Genomic DNA, 22316 nt, shown 5'->3' with positions numbered 1-22316 from the left:
TTCCCTACCCACTCAGTGCCCCGCCAGCCTCACCTGCTTGCCCTTGGATTCCCACTTGCACCAGGTATCCTCAATGTCTTCCGGGGAGCGCTTTCCAGTCCATGGGGACATCGGGGTTATCTTTTGCAGCCTGGCCCAGGCTTTAGCCTCCGTGTCTGCCTTCCCATTCAGCAGATCCAAGAGGACTACCTGTTCCCGCCGCTGGTACATCAGGGCCTCAGCAAGATCTCGCTCCTCCCTGATGTGAGGGGCTTTCCTTCACAAGATGCCCTCTGTACCACGTGGTGGGACATCCCTCCCCAGGCAGGTTTCTCCTTTCTGGGCTGGATCCTCTCCAACCTTCTCATCCCTCCCCTGAGGCTGTACAGCCCAGGGCCCATCAATGGGCAAGTGTTCAATTAACACTAACAAAGCCCTGCTTATCCTGGCCTCCAACAAGTCCTACGACACCTCCCACCACCCGACATACTCTTCTATGGAGGCCTGACACCCCATCCAGACTTCCCCTGGGCCTCCCCTTGTAGAACACCTAAACTTCCTCTCCCTGCAAGGGGAACCTTGCCTCTGTCTTGTTGATATATCCTGACAGGACTGTAAAAGCCTAAGCCTTGACAGGAGCATAGGAGCCACGAGGACTCTATGGTGCCTGACAAACTCTTACCTACATGACAAAACCCAACTCCAAAATCTCTCTTCTATGAAGCCTTCCTTACTTGCTCCACCCAGTCAGGTGATTATCCTCTGAGCCAAGCCTGTCTTAATAGTCCTATTGTTTACCACATAGAACTGTAGCCATGGGTTACATATTCATCTCCCTCAGTGGACTGGGAGTTCTCTGAGGCAGGACCTATGTCTGGGTAGTTTTGGATGTCCAGAACCTAGCACAACCTGGCAGTCAATAAATATTTTTTGAATGACCCAACCAAAGCTATGGTTTTTCCAGTAGTCATGTACAGATGTGAGAGTTGGACCATCTCTCAGAAGACTGAGTGCCAAAGAATTGATGCTTTCAAACTGTGGTGCTGGAGAAGACTCTTGAGAGTCCCTGGGATGCAAGGAGATCAAACCAGTCAATCCTAAAGGAAATCAGTCCTGAATATTCATTGAAGGACTAATACTGAAGCTCAAGCTCCAATATTTTGGCCACTTGATGCAAAGCGCTGACTCATTGGAAAAGACCCTGATGCTGGGAAAGATGGAAGGCAGGAGGAGAAGGGGACAACAGAGGATGAGATGGTTGGATAGCACCACTGACTCAATGGACATGAGTTTGAGCAAACTCTGGAAGATAGTGAAGAACTGGGAAGCCTGGTGTGCTGCAGTTCATGGGGTCGCAAAGAGTTGGACATGACTTAGCAACTGAACAACAAAAAATTTATCTGAGACTTGGTCAGGAATAGGGATAGAGCACAGGTGGAGGAGGAACCTGTAGAGGAAAGAACAGGTAGCAAGCAACCTGCCTCCCCCAACTCAGAGAAATAACACATATGTCAAGACCAGAATCCTGGGCTGTCCCAGCAGGGGCCCTGATTCTGGAGCAGGGTCCCCATCTAAGGACTTGGGTTTTATATTTTCTGGTTTTCACTGCTCAGTCTTACAGCTGATCTGGGCTAGTACGGAGCCTCGGGCTCTGAGGCCACAGCCACCACCTGTAGAGTCAAGTCACCTGCAATTCCCATACCTGTGACATTCTGAAGGCCCTGCCTGCATATGCCCAGCACTACCCTACAAGGGGGGGCTCCTGGGATCCAGACCAGAGTTAACCAGTTGACCAGTGACTAGTGACCATTGTGATAACTCACTGCAGCTCTAGATGGAAGGTCTTCTCATTGGGGTCGAAGAAGTCACCCTCTTTCTTTAATCTTTCATTTAGTTCGCCATCAGTCATCATTGGGGTATCCTGCAGCCTTTTCCAAACACTCAAGCCAAACGTCCCTGTGATTTAACCAGACCCAGTTCAGTAGCAAGGACTGGCCAGCCACTCCCTCCTCTAAACACTCTGTCCCTCACCATCCACCCTCAAGAGGCAGCCAGCAATCCCTTGTTCCTGGCCTACACCTAACTATGCCCAACATATCCCAGGCATTATGCTAGCTACTTGGCAAATATCTGGAAGAGTCAGACCCTAACCCTAGGGTATACTTGGAGTTCAGGCCTAAAGCATCCTGCCTCACATATAGGCTAAGATGGAGAAGGTTCTTTGGCAATGACTGAATAGTCCTCAGACAGGCTTTAAGTGGCTCACACATAAAATGGCAATGGTGCAAGACTACAGGCATCTATCAGCCACCTATCAGATGTGAGATTAGGAATGGGTCTGTGGAGGATCAGGGCTGGGGTAGAAAGTAGGTAGTAAGAATAGAGAAATATAAGTCCTACTTCTGGGCAGGGCATAGTGAGTTGTAGGCCATTTTCATGCTGCAGAATTCTTTTTAATTAAGAAAACCAAAGCAGATGTGTTACAAAGTCATATTTTTACAAATCACTGGAGAAGAATAAGATATCACCTCACACCAATGAGAATGGCGATCATCAAAAAGAACACAGATAATGAATGTTGGCGAGGATCTGGAACAAAAGGAACCCTGTACACTATTTGTGGGAATGTAAATGAGTGCGGCCGCTGTGAAAAACAGCATAGGGGGTTCTCCATAACTAAAAATAGGACTACCATACAATCCAACAACTCCACTCCTGGGTATACATGCAAAAAAAAAAATCAAAAAGATACAGCCCAATGTTCATAGCAGCTTTATTTATAATTGCCAAGATACGGAAGCAACCTAAGAAGATGTGGTATGTATATCAATACATATAATTGATATGTAAAAAGCTACTTTATGACTGAAAGCTACTCAGTCATAAAGAAAAAACAAAATTTCACCATTTGTGGCAACAAGAATGAACCTTGAAGGCTATATGCTAAGTGAAATAAATCAGTCAAAGACAAACATTATATCACTTATAAGTGGAATCTAAAAAATAGAACCAATTGATGAATATAATAAAAAATAAGCAGACTCACAGATACAGAGAACAAACTAGTGATTACCAGCGGGGAGGTACAAACTATAGGTGTAAGACAGGCTCAAGGATGTACGCTGCCCAACACAGGGAATTCAGCCAATATTTTGTAATAACTGTAAATGGAAAGGAACTTCTAAAAACTGTATTTAAAAAAATCACTGGAGAGCTATAGAAGCAGAGAAGACTAGACAAACCAAATTACAGAAAGGAAAGAGTCCTTCCCAGAAGAACTAAAATTGGGAACTGCTTTTTTCTCTGGGAGCAATTTTCTGAGTATGGACACATGGTGAGTGAGAATCAGGCTCCGTTTAGCAGAAGAAAGATACCCAAAGATAGGGAAACCAGCAGAGTTTCTAAGAGCCAATCTGGCTGGCATGACAGATTAAGTCTAGTGGAGTCCCAAAGGCATGGTTGTTTTCCCTACAGGAGAGCTTAGAGAATATGACTCAGTCATAAAAAAAGAGAAATCTTGCCATTTGTGACAACACTGGTGGCTCTGGAAAGTACTGTGTTAAGTAAAACAAGTTAAAGAAAGACAAATGCCTCATGATCTTAGTTATATAATCTAAAAAACGAAACAGACAAATGAAACAAACAAAAACAGACTTAGAGATCATAGGACAAATGAGCGGTCGCCACGTGGAAAGAAGATCAGGGCCTGCAATTGCTTAAGTTCTGAGGGTTGGGCTAGAAAGACAGAATGAGCTCACTAGGAGTCAAGAGTCTCACTGGAGGAAGAAGCCAACAGCAAACACAACAGGCTTTACCCTGGAATCAGCTGAACCCAGAAGTAAACTAGGGCTCCTGGAGCTACAATCCAGCCCCAACCCAGCTCACTTCCTAACCGCACTGAGACGAGAAGCGCTATGCAGAGGAAAGAGCAACGCGCTGGAGGAAAATCATATCGGCTTCAGTCTTTGCAGTTTCTTTTCTACAAAGTTCAGGAAAGTTCAGCTTGATTTGGGTTGGGTTTTTGTTTGGTTTGGTTTCATGGAGTTTTTCTATACATGACATGTGAAAATGCAGGAAAATATAACCAATAATCAAAAGAAGAAATAGGCATTAGAATCAGACTCACAGATAATTCAGACATTGGAGTTAATAGGTAAATACTTTAAAACAACTGTTGTAAAAATGTTAAATAAAATAAAGGAAAATATGAATAGAATGGAGGAAAAGAAGCAGAATTTCAACCATGAATCGACATTTGTAGAATAAATCAAATGAGTGTTGTAGAACTAAAAAATACAGTATCTGGATGGATTTAATAGCAGACTGCACATAGGAGACAAGATTAACGAACTGGAAGGCAGGTCAGTAGAAAATATCCAAAATGGAATGCAGAGACAGGAAAAAAAAAAAATGTAAAGAACAGAAGAGAGAATGAGAGACATGGGACAACTATAAAATATACAATTGATCAATAAACATATGATCAATAAATACATAAATAGATATTCAACCTCTACTCATCAGGGATTCAAATTAAAACCACAATAAAATGCCACTACATATTCACCAAAATGGCTAAAATTTAATGCAATGACGATATCAAGCAGTCACAAAGTTATGACTCAGTAAGAGCCGCTGTATGCAGCTGGTGAAAGAGTGAAAACTGGTGAGCACTTTGAAAGATAGTTTAAAGCATCTACTGACACTGAATGTGTATACTCTGTGGTTCAGCAATTCCATTATAAATACATATCTAACAGAAATGCATACACTTGTTCAAAAAAAAACCTGTATGAGGGTGTTCACAGCAGTGTTTGTTTTTAATAGCCTGCTGCTGCTACTGCTAAGTCGCTTCAGTCGTGTCCGACTCTGTGCGACCCCATAGATGGCAGCCCACCAGGCTCCCCTGTCCCCGGGATTCTCCAGGCAAGAACACTGGAGTGGGCTGCCATTTCCTTCTCCAATGCATGAAAGTGAAAAGTGAAAGTGAAGTCGCTCAGTCATGTCTGACTTTTAGCGACCCCATGGACTGAAGCCCACCAGACTCCTCCGTCCATGGGATTTTCCAGGCAAGAGTACTGGAGTGGGGTGCCATTGCCTTCTCCGTTTAATAGCCTACAATAGGCCTAATGCCCACCAACAATAGCACAGATAGATAAAGTACGGTATCAACAACAGAATACCACTCAGCAGGAAGAATGAATGAGCTGCTACAGTCAACGAATGGCTGAATGGCACAAACATATGGTGTTTGAGAGAAAGAAGCCAGACACAAGGGAGAAACTATCAAATGATTCCATTTAGACAAAGTTCAAAGCAAGACTAATATAAGCTTTGGATTTAGGAACCAGAACAGTGGTTACTTTCGGAAAGGTGTTGGTAGAGACAGTGGGTCAGGAGGTGAGGGAAGCCCTGAGTCCTGGTGATGTTCTGTTTCTTGATACAATGGTGGTTATACGGCTATACGTTTACCTCCTGAAAATTCACTAAGCTGAGAATACTTTTGGTTTGTGGGCTTTTCATTACATATGTTATACCTCAAGAATTAAGTTTATTTTTAAAAAGAGAATGGACTGTACCTTATCAGATATATGATCTGATATGCAAAGGCAAATAGTGTTGAGCAGATGAGAGAATGAGCGGATGGACAGACTGCTGAATGGACAATTGGACAGACTCACACCTTGTGATACTGTTTGAGGAAAGACAGCTGCTGTGGTCTGAAACTTCCACCCCATGGGATATGAGGTTTATGCCAGCTTGTGTTCTAACAGGGTCAGGGCCAGGAAGGGCCATGGGGCATGACTGAGCTTCAGCAGGACCGTCCGTACCAATGGCGTCACCAGAGAGTTTCCAAGCCTTGACGTCCCGGTCCTGGCCAGCACTTATAACCAGCTGGAGACTGTCCACATATAGGATGTCTGCCACACTATCCAAATGGGCCTTCCAGCTAATCAGAAGCTGGGGTGGAATCAGGGAAATGGTCTGGCCGGCCTCCACCTACAGGGGACAGTGCAAGAGAATTAATTAAACTCCCAAGACGCTGGCTCAGCAGAGGGCACCCAGGGCTGGAGGTAGCAGAGGCTTCTGGAAGGAGCTGGGACATGGGCCACAGTTCTAGTTCTAGATACACCCCCACATGAACTTTCTGGTGACCTTATGTAAATCCAAGCACTTCTCTGGCCCTCACTGGTCCCTTCAGTAAAATCATTTAAAAAAAAAAATGCATATTGTTGTATTGCTTGCCCGCTTCCTGTGTACAGATTATTTCGTTTGCACATCAGAATAACCTTATGGGATGTGTATGAGTCTCACCACTGCAGAGAGGAGAGAAGTGAGAGTCAGAAACATTCAGTAATCAGCCCAGAACCACACAGCTAGAAAGTGATGGGGTTAGACAAGAACCCAGGTCTTTTTTTCAAGATATTTAGTTGGGCATCAGGCATGGAATAGGGTGAGAAATGGAGTGATATATCACAATGTACTATGAAAGAATAAAATCCTACTTAATTGGAAAATGAGTGTAAATATCCAAGACTATTTTCAAATAAAACAAAATTAATGAAGGAGGACATGTTTTATCATACTCGAGTATGTTACATCACAGTAATAAAAACTAGACAATGGAAGACAATATCTCAGAAACCAACCCAAATATATATTTAAAACGTTGATAACAAGAATGGTAGGAAATTGGTGGTAATAGAGAACAGGATTCAATCAACAGTGTTGGAATTCCTGATAAACTAAGTAGTGAAACTTAAATCATTGTCTTATATCTTATAAGTAAACACTAGAAGGGTTGAAGAATCCTTTTTAATGAAACCATAAAATATTGAAGAGAAAGAATGACTATTATCTCTGATTAGGAAGTGATAAGCGACAGGAAATATCACAATGGGAAGAAAAATTGACCACCAAAAAATACGTTGTAATTTAAAACTCATCATAAATTAAAAGGCAAATGACAACCTGGGGGGAGGGGATGCTTGTAATACATATGACAGGCAATGAGTTAATGTCTTTTAATATGTTTTAAGATGATTGTACATCATTTATAAAAGATGATCACCACAAAAGAAAACTGGACCAAGGACATGAAGAGGTAATTCACAAAATATATATAGCCAATAAAATAAGGACAGATGTCAATATAAGCAAAGATATTTTCATAAAATCAAAAGAAACTGTTTATATCTAAAAATCAGTAAAAGGTTTTTTTTTTCACTTTAAACATTTATTTATTGAATGCCTTCTATATCTATCAGGGGGCGCTCACTCAGATAAATACTGTTAATGATAAAAACTTTATGCTGTCAAGGATAAAGCAAAACAAACTAATAAAGTGAAAACCTACATAAACTTTCTGGAATGCAGTACGGCAGTAGCATTAAAGGCCTTAGATTGACGTCCTTTTACATACTACTTCCTTGGGATAAATTACCAGATGTGTAGATAAACAATTACAAACAAAGATTCGTTAAAAAAAAACAAAACCAAAAAAGAATATTTGTCCTATTGTTTCTATAGCTTTTAAACACAGTTTTATTGAAATACAATTCACACACAACGTACCTATTTAAAGTGCTGGCTTCAGTGGCTTTTCATATATTCAGAGTTACAACCATCAAAATAAGCAATTTTAGATGGGTTATCACCAGTTGACCTATATTCTTGCCAATATTTGGCATTGCCTGTCATTTCAGTTTTAGTCATTCTGGTAGATAAGCAGTGATACCACCTTTGGGCTTTAATTTGCATTTTCCTGACAACTAAGGAAAAGGTGCTCAAATTCACTAGTCATCGGGGAAATAGCCAGTGATTTCTGAACTACGTAGATGCATTATCTGGGCTTCCCAACATGGCCTTATTGATAAAGAACCCGCCATGAGACAAAAGACACGTGGGTTCGATCCCTGGGTTGAGAAGATCCCCTGCAGGAGGGCATGGCAACCCACTCCAGTATTCTTGCCTAAAAAATCCCAAGGACAGAGAAACCTGGCAGGCTACGTCCATAGAGTCACAAAGACTGGGACACGACTGAAGCGACTTAGCACACACGCAAATGCATTACCTACTCAAGAAAATACATAAATATTTGCATTACTTTTTAAAGGAATTTATGACCTCAGGGCCTTCATTGCAAAGATCAAAGCCCATGGAAGGTATGCATATGTGTGTACGTGTATACATGTGTGTGCACGTGAGTGTGTTTGGTGTGTGCATACTTATGTTTCACTGGTTAATAGTGACTTCTGGTGAGCAGAAAACCTTTTCCACATCAATCAGACAACCTTCGACAGAAAACATGGAAGATTCCGAATCTCAGTGTGGGAACCATGGTCCCAACTCATTGGCGGGGCTCAGAGGCACTTTTCTCAGCAATTGCCCAGTAATCATCCTACCTTCTTCTCCTCCGGGGGACTGTAGTTTGGGAGGCTGACCTGAATCCGTTCAGAAATTAAGAACCGAAACTTGTTGATCTCACTAGGATGGTTTGTCTGCTTGTCAGAATGTGCACAGTAATCCTTGATGTCCCAGATCTAGACACAAAGCATGGATTAGTAGCCCAGCACTCCCTGACCCCCAACACCGACTCACTCTGAGGGTCCCCCCCAGACCATTTCTCTTCACCGCAGGGGGCTGGTTCTTACCCACACCGCCAAGGGGACCACGGCATCTTCTAGGCCAGACCTTTAGCTAGCATACAGGGAGAGTGTGACAGACCCAGTGATGGGACATTCACACCCCACATCACCACAAAGCACAAAATCAGCTCCTGAGACAGCTGATCACAGATCAGATGCACAGCTGGGGGTGAGGGAGCAGCAGGAAGAGAATTCTAAAGCACAGGACCCACAGGAAGTCTTCTGGGCGGGCGACCCCCTGACCAAGCCCTCCTTCACTTCCCTGGGCCCACGAGGGCAGGAGAGGACTCTGAGGGAACCCACCCCACCACCCACTGTGTTACAAGTGAATCGAGTGCCCAGAGGACATAGGGATGGGGCGAGGACCACCGATGGCAAAGAGGAGGCCAGAGCATGGCTCAGGCCAGCCCCTCGATCCCAGGGCCAGTTCTTCCTCACCTTGATGCACCCTTTGCAATCCCCTGTGACAAGAATCCAGTCATTTTGATCCGTGGCCATGGCACCCACAACCACGTCCCCCTCGTCTACAGAGTCCACAGGGAACTTGCCCAGCAGGCCTCCGCTCCCATGGATGGACCAGGCATAGATGTAACCGTCCATGCAGCTGCTCAGCAAGGCAGCCGAGTGTGGCAGGCGAGGCCTGGTCTGTAAGAAGATTATCTGTGCGAGAGAGGCGAACCCGCTCAGGGGTGCTGGGAGCCAGAGCTCCCCTGTGGCACAGTGCTGAGATGCCTGGGCAAGGAGCCACACCCACCTGGTCCCCCAGTTTCCTAGACGCCCAGTGAGAACAGTGATGGAATACCACCTTACCTACCCAGTTGGTGACTAGGAACGTTTGGCCAGACTATGAGCTCCCCAAGGACTGGGATTTGTATCTTTTTTGTTCATGACTTTATCCCATATGACACTGCCTGACACATCATAATAGATCAATGAACGGCTACCGAATAAAGACAGGAATACCAGACCACCTGACCTGCCTCTTGAGAAATTTATATGCAGGTCAGGAAGCAACAGTTAGAACTGGACATGGAACAACAGACTGGTTCCAAATAGGAAAAGGAGTACATCAAGGCTGTATGTTGTCACCCTGCTCATTTAACTTATATGCAGAGTACATCATGAGAAATGCTGGACTGGAAGGAACACAAGCTGGAATCAAGATTGCCGGGAGAAATATCAATAACCTCAGATATGCAGATGACACCACCCTTATGGCAGAAAGTGCTGCTGCTGCTGCTGCTAAGTCGCTTTAGTCGTGTCCGACTCTGTGCGACCCCATAGACGGCAGCCCACCAGGCTTCCCCGTCCCTGGGATTCTCCAGGCAAGAGTACTGGAGTGGGGTGCCATTGCCTTCTCCATGGCAGAAAGTGAAGAGGAACTAAAAAGCCTCTTGATGAAAGTGAAAGTGGGGAGTGAAAAAGTTGGCTTAAAGCTCAACATTCAGAAAACGAAGATCATGGCATCCGGTCCCATCACTTCATGGGAAATAGATGGGGAAACAGTGGAAACAGTGTCAGACTTTATTTTTTGGGGCTCCAAAATCACTGCAGATGGTGACTGCAGCCATGAAATTAAAAGATGCTTTCTCCTTGGAAGGAAAATTATGACCAACAAGATAGCATATTCAAAAGCAAAGACATTACTTTGCCAACAAAAGTTCGTCTAGTCAAGGCTATGGTTTTTCCTGTGGTCATGTATGGATGTGAGAGTTGGACTGTGAAGAAGGCTGAGTGCCGAAGAATTGATGCTTTTGAACTGTGGTGTTGGAGAAGACTGTTGAGAGTCCCTTGGACTGCAAGGAGATCCAACCAGTCCATTCTGAAGGAGATCAGCCCTGGGATTTCTTTGCAAGGAATGATGCTAAAGCTGAAACTCCAGTACTTTGGCCACCTCATGCAAAGAGTTGACTCATTGGAAAAGACTCTGATGCTGGGAGGGATTGGAGGCAGGAGGAGAAGGGGACGACAGAGGATGAGATGGCTGGATGGCATCACTGACTCGATGGACGTGAGTCTGGGTGAACTCCGGGAGTTGGTAATGGACAGGGAGGCCTGGTGTGCTGCGATTCATGGGGTCACAAAGAGTCGGACACGACTGAGCAACTGAACTGAACTGAAGGCTCAAACAAGATTTTTCTAAAGACCTGTACTCAACTCAGAATGATGCAGAAAACAAACTCGTTCCCCTTGATATATTTGTACAGTGAGATGCCAGGGTTCTGTCCCTAGTCCGGGAAGATTTTACATGCCGTGAAGCAACTCAGCCACATGCCACAACCACTCAGCCCGCACTCTAGTCCCCAGGAGTTGGAACCACTGAAGCTGCGTGCCCTAGAGCCCACGCTATGCAACAAGAGAAGCCTACGCAGTGAGAAGCCTGTGCACCTCACCCAAGAGTAGCCTCTGCTTACTGCATCTAGAGAAAGGCCTGTGCACAGCAATGGAGACCCAGAGCAACCAAAAATAAAACTAATTAACTAATTAAAAAAAAAGTTAAAACCTCAATGTGACACCCTGAAGGCTGATGAGGTGAAAATATCTCCAAGACACAACAGGCAAAGGATTCATTTCCAGAACATATAGACAGCTCCAAGAAATTAACACAAAAAAGAATGGAAAAGGATATGAATATGCATTTATTCCACTGAAGAAATGCAACTGTCTAACAAAAATACAAAAAGCTCAACATCACAAATAACCAAAGAAATATCAAAAGACAATATTTTCCACCTACCAGACTGGCAGAAATGAAGACAAGGCTGATGTCTAGGACTGGCTTAGTGTGAGGACAAAGGCAGACTCATGTACTATTAAAGAAATGTAGATTTAAGAAAATAATTTTTTAACCTAACAAAGGAATAAGCTGAAAATCACTAGGGAGAAAACATATCCATAATATAGTATAGTTAAATTTTAAAAGCAAATGCACGTAGCTATATAATTTAACATCACTCCCCTAAAAAAAAAAAAGACAAAGCTAAACCAACCTTTTCATAGTGATTGCGACCACTGTTGGGGGATGAGACGGAGTACACAGTGAGAAACATGGACCTTTTATTTTTTGCTTTACACATATTTCTATTTTTTTAACCAATACTACTTTTTTAAGTTTTGGAGGGTTTTTTTAAGCCATGTTTTTAAAAACAGAGGAAAGCACATTCAGAACCTGAAGGAGAGAAGGTCCAGCCACTGGTAGCTCTCTGCTCCATTCCACAGGACCCGTCCCACAGGACACTGCTCCCCTGTTCTTGAGTCCCAGAAACTGGGCCATGGAGCAGCCCTGCTGCAACCTACAGCTATTAATTATATTCTCATTGGGCTCATGGTAGGAGCCTAGGGGACCCATATAGAATTACCCTATTATTTCAGATTAAACCTGGAAGGGGCCTTAGAGGTCACCTTACCCAGGGGTGACAGCAGAGGGAGACGTGTCCAAGCTCAGAAAGGGGGAAGGTACAGGAGGAGGAAGAACAGAGATAACCCAATCCCCACTCACGCATCACGCAAAATTCAGGAGGGCACTTCACCAGTGGGTTCTGAACATGCCTCATCTCCTACCTCCCAGTCCAGGAAGGAACACTGCTCCCCTCCCTAGACAGCCCCACACACTGGGGACACCCCCCAAATGGCAGCCCTGTAGCCAAGATCCTGAGCACTGCCATCACGTCCAACAGGCTTCTCCAGGTCCTGGGAGAACGAGGCTGGGCTCCCAGACCCCCAGGTGCCACATCTCCAGTCTGCATCCCAACTGTCCAGCCCCTGGCTCACAACCCAGCCCCTGCCTGAACATGGCCAACCTTCTCCACCGATGCATTGGACTGCAGCAACAGCTTCTTCTGGAAGTCTGCTTTTTTCCTTTCAGCCTCTTTGAGAGTTGAGTGTCTGTCAAGGGATAATCTTGACTGACTGAGGCTGCTAGCACTGAGAGGTTTCTGGAAAAAAAAAAAAAAAATGGGCCTCCCAGTTCAGCTTGAGACAATCTCTGGGGAACAGAGACAGAGGCAAATGCTGAAAGAGTGGACACCTCCCCCCAAAAGATACAGCTGGGTGTTCAAAGGATCCTGGGCATAAAGACACTCCAACGCTGGAGAATCTCAGGTTTAAGTTACCGGCAGCTTCTGCTTTCAGGGCAGAGAGCACAGTTGGCTTCTGGGGAAGCCCCCTCCTTCATCCTGGGAAAGACACTCTGGCTAGAGGTGAGGATCAAGGGCTGTGTATGTAGTTATACAACCCTGACACTTCAAGGATGGTCTGAGAGCCTCAGAGTGACAGGTGTGCATGTATCCAGCAGATTATGTGGGTTGAGGTTCAGACTGCCCTGTGCCTCACAAGCTCTCTGTGTCTGGGGAAGGTGGGGTTTCTCACTGAGGCCCAGCTCTCCAGAATGGGAATTAGACTGCAGGTGCTGAGACAATCTGACTGGTCCCTCAAGCCTCTCACTGGAGATAACGGTCTTCGTGGCTGAGGGTCAGAGGCCAATGCACGCTGAGTCAGCAGGAGACAGTAGATACCCCCTGCTCTTCCTTCCAACTCCCCCGCTCCAGAACAGGGCTGTCAGACAAGCCTGGGGAGGTTAACCTGGGGCAGAGGCCAGGACTCAGAGGAGGAGGGAAGTGGTGGCTGCCTCTGGGCTTCAGACCCCCACAGCTCGTTCTCTGGGGCAGGAGGCATGGTGGCTCATCTTTGCCTGGGTGATGGGAGCCCAAGGACAGAGAAAGGCTTGAACTTCAGCTGTACCCTTGACCCTCGAGCCTGCAGACACTAGGTCTGTACTGGCCGTGCTCCTGGAAGAGACTGGGCCCAGGCCCGAGGCAGCAATGGGCCTAATCGGAAGGGACCCCACCCAGGCCTGGCCAAGGCGCCTCCTCGGGTGGTGGGGACATGGGGCGGCCACCTTCAGGGGCACCGGCTTGGCCGGCTCCTTGTCTCTGGGGTGTCTCATCACTGGAGGCGCCGACATCAGGTTCCGTCGCAGGTTGGCATCGACCATGGCCCTCGTGCGAAGGCCTGGGGGCTGTAGGTGCAGTTTGTAAGCCCACTTCTCCTGCTCGATGCAGGGCTTGCTGGGCCTGTGGCTATCGAACACACAGTCGTTCACATCCTTCACCTGTGCGTGGGAGGGAGTCCCATGAGGCATTGCAGCGTCCCGGTTGGAAGGGAGGCCTCCCTGCCCAATGCCAACACCACGGGGCCCTCCAGGTGCGTTGGGCTTGCTTCCCAGAAACCCTGTACCTTGACGGCATTGAACCAAAGCTTAGAAGCCTGTCCCCGGGGCACCCACAGGCAGGGGACAGCGTCCAGGAAGGACTCGGTCTCCCCAACTGTAAGTGGACAGTGCTTCCCAAGTATTTTTGAAGTAGTTTTTAGTCTGAAGGGAAACTCCAAAGTGTAAAATAGACAAAAAGCTGAAGTGTCCTGGAGAAGCTGCTGTAATAGCCTCTAAGCCTCTCTCCACAAGTTTGGAAAACTACTGGACAGGGTGACCCCGAAGGCCCCTTCCAGCTTTAATCCACAAAGATACAGTCATTCAGAGACTGTGGGGGCTTCCCAAGTCCTACCAAGAGCCCAGTGAGCCCAGAGCAGTAATCTGTAGTAGCGATGGGTCAATGTGAGCCACCTTCAAAGAGACAGTAATCTCCTCGGGAGACTAGGATTAGAGCCACAAGGCTCTGGAGTCAGACAGCCTGGATTTGGATCTATTACTTGATGGCTGTGTGACCTCAGGAGAGATACTTAACGTCTCTGTGCCTGTTTCCTCATGTGTCAAATGAGAATAATTATAAGAACTACCACCTACCTCCCTAGCTCCCAAACTCCTTCAGAACAAGTCACCATCACTCCCTTCCACCTCCCAGAGTGTCCCTGACCCACTCCCCAGCCCTACATGGTTCTGGCCCACAGCTAAGGGAGCACGAAGAAGAAAGCATGCTTCTGCTGACTGTACCCTCTTGGGCAGCAAGGGCAAGGGGCTCTGAGAGGCGTTGAAATTGAGGATGGGCCTGAAGGTGCCGACGTTCCAGAACAGGATGTCCCCGTTGTAGGAGGAGGTGGCGATGAACTGGTTCTGGTACTTGGCCATGCTCAGGACATCCTCCGTGTGGAAGGTCTGCCAGTGGTGGCATAAGAGCACCGGCTTGATCTTGTGGAACCTGCACACGTGCCCGGAGGCAGGAGGGTGGAGCGCTCAGCCTTATTGGTATCCTGGGAGAAGAACATCCAAGCCTCTGGGATTCCAAGCTCTGACCCAGAGGAGGACCCCTCCAGAGGAGGCGTAGAGCAGAGTTGGAGTTCTGCCCGGCTGACTGCATTAACTGAGCATCTGCTATGTGCCTGCTGTAAAGGCCTGGTCCTAGGGGCTTCACATACACTAATCTTACAGATTCGCCCCCTTCAGACACCTGAGCAAGACCTCAGGCTGAAAGAAGGGGAAATCATGACCCTAGAAAGGCTCTCTGAAGAGGACGGGCCCCTGCACTTGCTATTCCTCTGCCTATAATGTCGCTCCTGTCCCCAGCCCCTCACTGCTTCTCTAAGACCTCTCCTGCTCACTCTTCAGATCCCACTCCACTCATGACACCTCAGATGACCCTTTTCTGATGGCCCCTGACACTAGATCAGATTTTGTCCCCTCCCCATAGAAACCTGTATTGTTTTTTTCATAGCACTGAACAGACTATCATTATAAATTAAGTTATTTGATTAGTGTCTGAGTTCCAGGAGGATGGAGACTTCATGTTCTTGCTTATATCCATTCCCAGCACCTAGTACAAAGCCTGTTGGCCTCATGGAGTGATGAATAAGTGGACAGATGAGAGGACGAAGCAGTAAACCTCACCCTGCACTAATTTCCTGCTTGGTGTTCCAGCCGCCAGCAACGTTAGGGATGGAGGAGCCCATCTTAAGTAAAGAGAGAAGGGCCAGCTGCCGTCACCCGCCACGTGCGCCCTGGCCGCTGGCAGTGATTTCCGCGCTCAGGCATGTCCGACTCTTTGCAACCCTGTGGACTGTAGCCCGCCAGGCTCCTCTGTCCATGGAATTCTCCAGGCGAGAATACTGGAGTGGGTTGCCATTTCCTTCTCCAGAGGATCTTCCCATCCAAGGGATTGAACTCAGGTCTCCTACGTTGCAGGCAGATTCTTTACTGTCTGAGCCAAATCAGGGAAGCCCTGCACCCTGGCTACTCACGTGTAATAAGTGATTCTCTTACTCCATCCAGTCGTGTAGAACACTTTGTTCATGTGGACAATCCCACTAATCTATTGAAGAGGAAAGGAAACAGAACACTAAGGCACCTCAGAGAAAATGGCCCCAGGCCCCAAATGTCTTCCTAACCATACCAAGCAGGAAATCCAAACTCTCCATGATAATGAGACTTCCCCTAGCGGTGAAACCACTATATTTTTTTTCAGAGTGCTCTCACATCCCATTATCCATGTGATGGACCTGGAGGTGGCAGATTGGGTAAGTGTCCATGTCCATCTCACAGGGGACAGGAGGGAAGCCAAGGTCAAGCCTGGCTAAGGTCACACAACTGAGTCATAGGATCTGGACCAGTCCCTAATCCCTGGCTTCTTGGCCAAGTGCTCCTTCTGAGTTTCTTAAAGAACTGTGTCACAAGTTTGTAACAGGCTCAAGTCCCAAAGAGGAACTGCTGGCTTTGCACTTTGCCACAGCCACAGATCTTCCTCACAACCCTGGCAGGCATTTCCCAAACAGGGGTATGGGTGGCTCTGAATCACAGGACCCCACTGCCAACAATGCCACCTAAAGCCCTAAGATGTAGGGCGCCTGTGTGCTCACTCGCTCAGTCGTGTCTCTTTGCGATGCTATGGACTGCAGCCCACCAGGCTCCTCTGTCCGTGAAATTCCCCAAGCAAAAATACTGGAGCAGTTTGCCATTTTCTATTTCAGGGGATCTTCCTGACCCAGGGATCAAACCCACTAACTCAGGACCTCCTGAGTCTCCTGCATTGGCAGGTGGATTCCTTACCACCGGAGCCACCTGGGAAAATCCTCCCAAGATATAAGATGAGAAGTGCTAACACACTAAAAGAGCAAGAGTAGCTGACATCTGAAGAACATTTGTGGAGGACAGGCCCTATTATCTATCTTCATTTTATTGATTAAGATTTTTTTATGTGGACCATTTTTTGTCTTTATTGAATTTGTTACCATATTGCTTTTGTTTTATGTGTTGGTTTTCTTTGGCCTCAAGGCATGTGGGATCTTGGCTCCCCAACCAAGGATCAAACCTCCACCCCCTGCAATGGAAGGTGAAGTCTTAACCACTAGACCTTCAGGGAAGTCTCAACTAGCTTCATTTTATGCACAAAGGCTCAGGGAGGCAAAAGCCAGGGAGTCTGTGTGCACAGCCTTTCAGGGAGACGTGAAAAATAGCACGTGCTGGGGTCACAGGAGCTGTGAGGGGCCCCCAGGCCCCAGATGATGGGCCAGACTGACCTCTAACTGGTCCGCTTTGGGGAAGGTCAGCAGGCATTCGCCAACGCTGTAGTTCCACATCTTCACGGTGCCATCACGCAGACCCGTGAGCAGGCACCCCTCTGACTCATCCAGGGACATGGCGGTCAGCTCCACTTGCTGGTCACCCGTCACTGAGAACTCCATCAGCCTCCTGCCCGTCACGACCTCCCACACACTCACCATGCCGCTCAGACAGCCGCTCACCACCTGTGGGGGAGCACACAGCCGGGGCTCCTGGGGAGGGGAAGGCCCCCACTCCCAAGGGCAGCCGCCAGCTGGCATGACTGCTGATAGCCCAGCCACCACTCAGTGTACCGAGAAGACAGACACTCTGGGCCCTCCTGCTGCAGGACAACCCACTCTCGAAAACAGGCCTTCCTCTGCCCTGTGCAAACTGGCACAGTTCTTTTAGAAGGAACCGCTTTGGTGAAATCCCCTTTAACTCTGAAATGGAATTTATCAGAATCTTTCCAGAGAAAATCATACTGAATCCAGAAAAGACACTTACCGAAAAAGCATTAACATGGAGGATAGGAAAAAAAAACAAGAAATACACTAATGGTCCCCTAAGCAGGGAAATGTTGGTTAAAGATAGGTCACCCCACCTGAAGCAACATCACGACTGTGACGATGAAACAGCAACAGGGGATGTTCCTTCAGACTAACCTTCCCATTGAGAACATCTAGAAAAGCTAGATAAGGGGGGTTTTTTTAAAACTGGTTAAGGGCATTGAGGAGCCCTAAGGTATGAGGAGTGGTGGTGCCAGGAGCCAGAACGAGAGGGAAACCCAAAGAGGTAAGTGCTGGCCTCCCACCGCCAAGGCCATGTTGCAGCAGACAGAGCCGCCCTACCCAGAGCCCCAGCCAGGAAATGGGTACCAGTAAGAGGGGGCAGAGGGCCCAGGAGCCCCTGCTGTCCCCACACTTCAGAATCTACATGCGTAGTTGCTCTGCCCAATGCAGAGGTCTCTGCTCAGGACCACAGCCTGGGCCTCCCTCCCCTTCCATAACAAAGCTGAACCACGGTTTCCCTGGAAATGACCTCCAGGGGCAACACCCACCCCAGGATCCTCAAAGAGCAGCCCACACCCCGTGTTCCATCACACACAGCGGAAAGAAGGCTGCCCAGAGCTGACCTGGGGTGGTAGCCAGGGGCACACAGGCTCAGAGGAGTTTGGTGACCCAGTGGCCACTTGGTGGAGCTCCGGTCTCCCCCAGGGCAACCCTTGTGCAAGACAGCTGCTCGCCAACCTCCCGCTGCCCGTACCACCACCCAAGCTCTGAGAGTCCTGCCCCACGCCGCCCCCTGTGCCTGCTGCCAGCCCTAGAGATAAGCTGCTGCCCACTGACCTGCTTGAAAACCTTGCTGTAGAGGACGGCACACAGGGGCGTGCTGTAAGTCGTGGTCTTCTCCTCTGCTCTCCCAGGCCCCTGCGTCTCCAGGTACCCTTTCAGGATTCCAATCTGTAGGGGAGGAGGTGCAGACAGTTGGACAGTCAGAAGGGCCCGCTGTCAGTGACTGGCCCCAGGGAGAAACTTCCAGTAAACCAAGACACCAAGACATCCTCAACCGCATGCAGGCTTACTGACAGCTCACCCCAAATCCATGCCCCCACTTCCTGAGATCAGAGCTTCCAAACCCTAGAGCTCCTACAACCCCAAAGCACAAATCCAAGTCCCTTTTATAACTTCTGAAAAGCATAAGGCCTCGATCTGGTGTTCCCTCCTCCAGGAAGCCTTCCCTGACTGCCTTAGCCTCCAGCCAGGCTCGGGATCCTTTCTCTGTGCTCCATGAGGCACCCAGCACACATCTACATATAATGCACAGCATTTTCTATTAAAATTATCTGTTATGCTACTCCCCCATGAGTTCCTTGAGGGATGGGCCAGTGCCTAATTAATATACTCTCTGCTTTGAAATGAAATTCAAAGGTCTGTTGAATTCAACAAGCGCTGACAGCCGTCCTGACACTCAGCAGAGGGGAAGGAACCCACCAACTCCCTTCTCAGGACACCTGCCATCTGGGAGAGTCAGCCAATGGCACAAGGACACTGAGTGTGTCAGCTGGCCAACAGAGGGAAGAAGAGCCATGTAGGGCTACCACTTCCTCTCAACCACAGGTGACACCCTCGTCTCCCTTTCTGGATCGAACCTCTTCTACTGGCTGCCAAGCATCCCTATAGCCCCCTAACTTCCATCTTGTCACATCGCTGCCCCCCTCCCCGCACCGGCACCATGGACAGTCAGCCCTTTGTGCTTCTCCCAGGATGTCCCACCCTGAGGGGTTCAGGGCAGACCTCACATGGGCACCAGCTGCGTCACGGCTCACAGGCAGGCTTCACGGCAGGTCCCCCCAGGTTCTCTCCTTCACAGGGACTGCTCGGGTGTGGGTGTGGGCCCTGCCCTCCTGGGGTTCATGATTTGGCAGGAAAGACAGTCATGTAACCATGACAGGACAGAGTCATAAGGGCTGTGATCCAGGCCAGGCAAAGGAGCTTGGAGTGAAGGCTTCTAACCTAGCCTGGGGGTCAAGGCAGGCTTCCAGAAGGAAGGACTGGAGGAGGCAAAGGTCAAGAGAGCAGCAAGAGCAACATAGAGGGTGACCACTGGGGGCCTAGAAGCAGTCCTCCAGGAATTCGCAGGGGATAGCACTTTGAGGGCCAGGCCACAGAGCCCAGCAGCTTTGTCCTCATGGCATAAAGCAGTCTCGGTCAGGACAGGATGTGACCACCCCTCGGTGTCCCGTGGGTCAGCAGACCATGGCCCCTCCCCTCCTCGTGCAGCCATGGCCCGCCTCCCTCCCGCACAGCACTCACTGAATAGGTGCTGCAGATGAGCGAGTTGTCCTCTTTGTGGAAGTAGATGCTGGTGATGGGGCAATGTCCCAGGGCAAAATGCTTCCCGCAGAAGGACTGAAGACACTGGTAGTCTTGCATGTCCCACACGCGAATATTCTGGGGGTGGGAAATCAGCAGAGAGGTCAAGAGTGGGTTCTCAGGGATGCGGCTGGCCCGAGGCCTGGGGGTGCTCCTGGGAGCACAGCCACCATGCTGTCACTGCCACAGACCACAAGCCCATGACAGAGACACCGTGCGTGTATGCTTGGTCGCTCAGTCATGTCTGACTCTGTGCGACCCCATGGACTGTAGCCTGCCAGGCTCCTCTGTCCATTGGATTTCCCAGGCAAGAATACTGGAGTGGATTGCCATGCCTTCCTCTGTGGGACCTTCCCTATCTAGGGATCAAACCCACATCCCTTACATCTTCTGCATTGGCAGGCAGGCTCTTTACCACTAGCTCCACCTGGGAAGCCCAGAGACATCGTTCAGTTCAGGTTCAGTTCAGTCACTCAGTTCAGTTGCTCAGTCGTGTCTGACTCTTTGCAACCCCATGGACTGCAGCATACCAGGCTTCCCTGTCCACCATCAACTCCCGAAGTTTACTCAAACTCATGTCCATTGAGTCAGTGATGCCATCGAACCATCTCATCCTCTAGTCGTCCCCTTCTCTTCCTGCCTTCAATCATTCCCAGCATCAGGGTCTCTTCAAATGAGTCGGTTCTTGGCATCAGGTGGCCAAAGTATTGGAGTTTCAGCTTCAGCATCAGTCTTTGCTTATGGTCACATGAGGCAACTGAGCCATACACACCACTCCCAGTATCCTCCTCCCCAGACGTCTACCCTGCTTGAGCACCTGCTGCTCATCAGCTGAGGATGGAGACCTCACCAGGCAGCCCATGCCCCCTAGACACGCAGCTCCCACCCCGGCATCCCTCCAGTAAAGCCAGGCAGGGCACAGACAGAACTGCCAACTTAGTTGCCCAAAAGGCCAGCCTGTTCCCCTGGCTTCCTCCCAGGTTAAGGAAGTGTCCCCAGAGGGCCCGTGGAAGTCCCTGCGGGACACTCCTCACCCGGGGGCATCGGCAGCAAACCGGACAGGGCAGGGGCTTGAATCCACAGACCCATCCACATCCTGGCTCCACTCATCGCTGACCATGAGCGTCTGTTTCTGTCTCCCCACCCCTCCAGTCTCAGAGTCTCCATCAGAGGGGATGATGCCCAGCTCCTGGTGCTGCCAGCAGCATTCCAGACAATAAGAAGTGTGGGGTGTGCTGGGGAGCATGTCCTGGTGACCCAAGGGCCCTGCCTGCTCCTGATCTACCGAGTCCCAGAAGACACAAACTTGTCCCCTGCAGGAAGACACCTGGGACTGTTGACGTGCAGTCCCCAGTAGGTGGGGAGAGATCCTGAACCCATAGCTCAGAGGAGCAGAGTAACGGACCTGAGCAGAGGAGCTGGGGCATTTGAGAAAGGTCCAGCCAGGGCAGGCAAGAGAGGTCACTGGGAGAGCTGAGGGCAGCAAGTCTGGGTCTGGGGGAGGGGAAAGGCTCACCTGTGTTGTATACCTACTATGTGTCAGTCCGGCCACTGCTCCTTTACCACCTGCCCTCCTCTAAACCACTCAACAGCCATTCTCTGGATGAGGAGACTGAGACCCAGTTAAGCGAAGGCCCCGCCCAGGACCACAAACCACGTAGCCAGGCTGGGCCACGTGGAAAGCAGCTCTAGTGGGCTGCTCAGAGCTGGGCTCAGGCTTCTATTGTGGTGGGGGGTGAGGTGGTCAGAGACCCATGGTGCCACCTGGGGTACCCCCCTCTAGGCCTTTGGGCAGGGGTGGGACCATGGGCAGGGAGGTCCCACCATTCCCTGAGCCTCTCCAACTGGCAGCCCCCTGGCTGGCTGAGCCAGCTCATTATCAGTGGGCCAGCATCTTTGGGAAACGGGAACTTATGGGCCGGGGGGCGTCAGGCTGGGCTCCCCCAGGGTGACACCTTGTCCTTGGAGACGCTGAGGAGGATGCTGCTGTCCTTGCTGTTCACAACGATGTGTGTCACCGAAGTCTGATGCCCCTTCATCATCCACACGGGCTTTCTTGAGAAGAAGGGGTTCCACAGGCGGATGAGGGGGTCATAGCCACCAGTCACTGGAGTTGAAAACCGGGTATCAGCCACTAGGGGCTTGTGCTGGGACCTTGTCCTGGACAGGCCTCAGACTCCAGCCAGATGACAGCTGCTGTTACGACCCATACCTGCCCTCCCCACCCCATCCCCTCCACCACCGAGCCAAGCAAGCCCGTGTCACCACTCCACCCCAGGTGCCCATGAGCGGGCACCGGAGCGGCCAGAGGCCAGATGCCAGATGCCA

General features: G+C 49.1%; 1 protein-coding gene across 2 annotated transcripts in view; it reads right to left on the bottom strand.

The window, feature by feature from the left end:
* The window catches only part of EFCAB8 (EF-hand calcium binding domain 8), a 57813-nt gene that overhangs the window by 2068 nt on the left and 33429 nt on the right, over positions 1-22316 (bottom strand). For both annotated transcript variants that reach the window (XM_025001193.2, XM_059893017.1), the window contains 13 exons: positions 21944-22095; positions 19929-20066; positions 18462-18575; positions 17091-17318; positions 15816-15886; positions 14575-14779; positions 13525-13737; positions 12428-12562; positions 9066-9287; positions 8385-8522; positions 5811-5979; positions 1803-1935; positions 34-238 (listed from right to left, as the gene is read on the bottom strand). In XM_025001193.2, the coding sequence (XP_024856961.1) occupies positions 34-238; positions 1803-1935; positions 5811-5979; positions 8385-8522; positions 9066-9287; positions 12428-12562; positions 13525-13737; positions 14575-14779; positions 15816-15886; positions 17091-17318; positions 18462-18575; positions 19929-20066; positions 21944-22095 (2123 nt within the window). The remainder of the gene's footprint in view (positions 1-33; positions 239-1802; positions 1936-5810; positions 5980-8384; positions 8523-9065; positions 9288-12427; positions 12563-13524; positions 13738-14574; positions 14780-15815; positions 15887-17090; positions 17319-18461; positions 18576-19928; positions 20067-21943; positions 22096-22316) is intronic.

This window comes from Bos taurus, chromosome 13, assembly GCF_002263795.3.
Source record: "Bos taurus isolate L1 Dominette 01449 registration number 42190680 breed Hereford chromosome 13, ARS-UCD2.0, whole genome shotgun sequence".
In the NCBI taxonomy this organism is placed as follows: Eukaryota; Metazoa; Chordata; class Mammalia; order Artiodactyla; family Bovidae; genus Bos; species Bos taurus.
The sequence above is the reverse complement of the archived record's forward strand: the minus strand, read 5'-3'. Positions and strand labels throughout refer to the sequence as shown.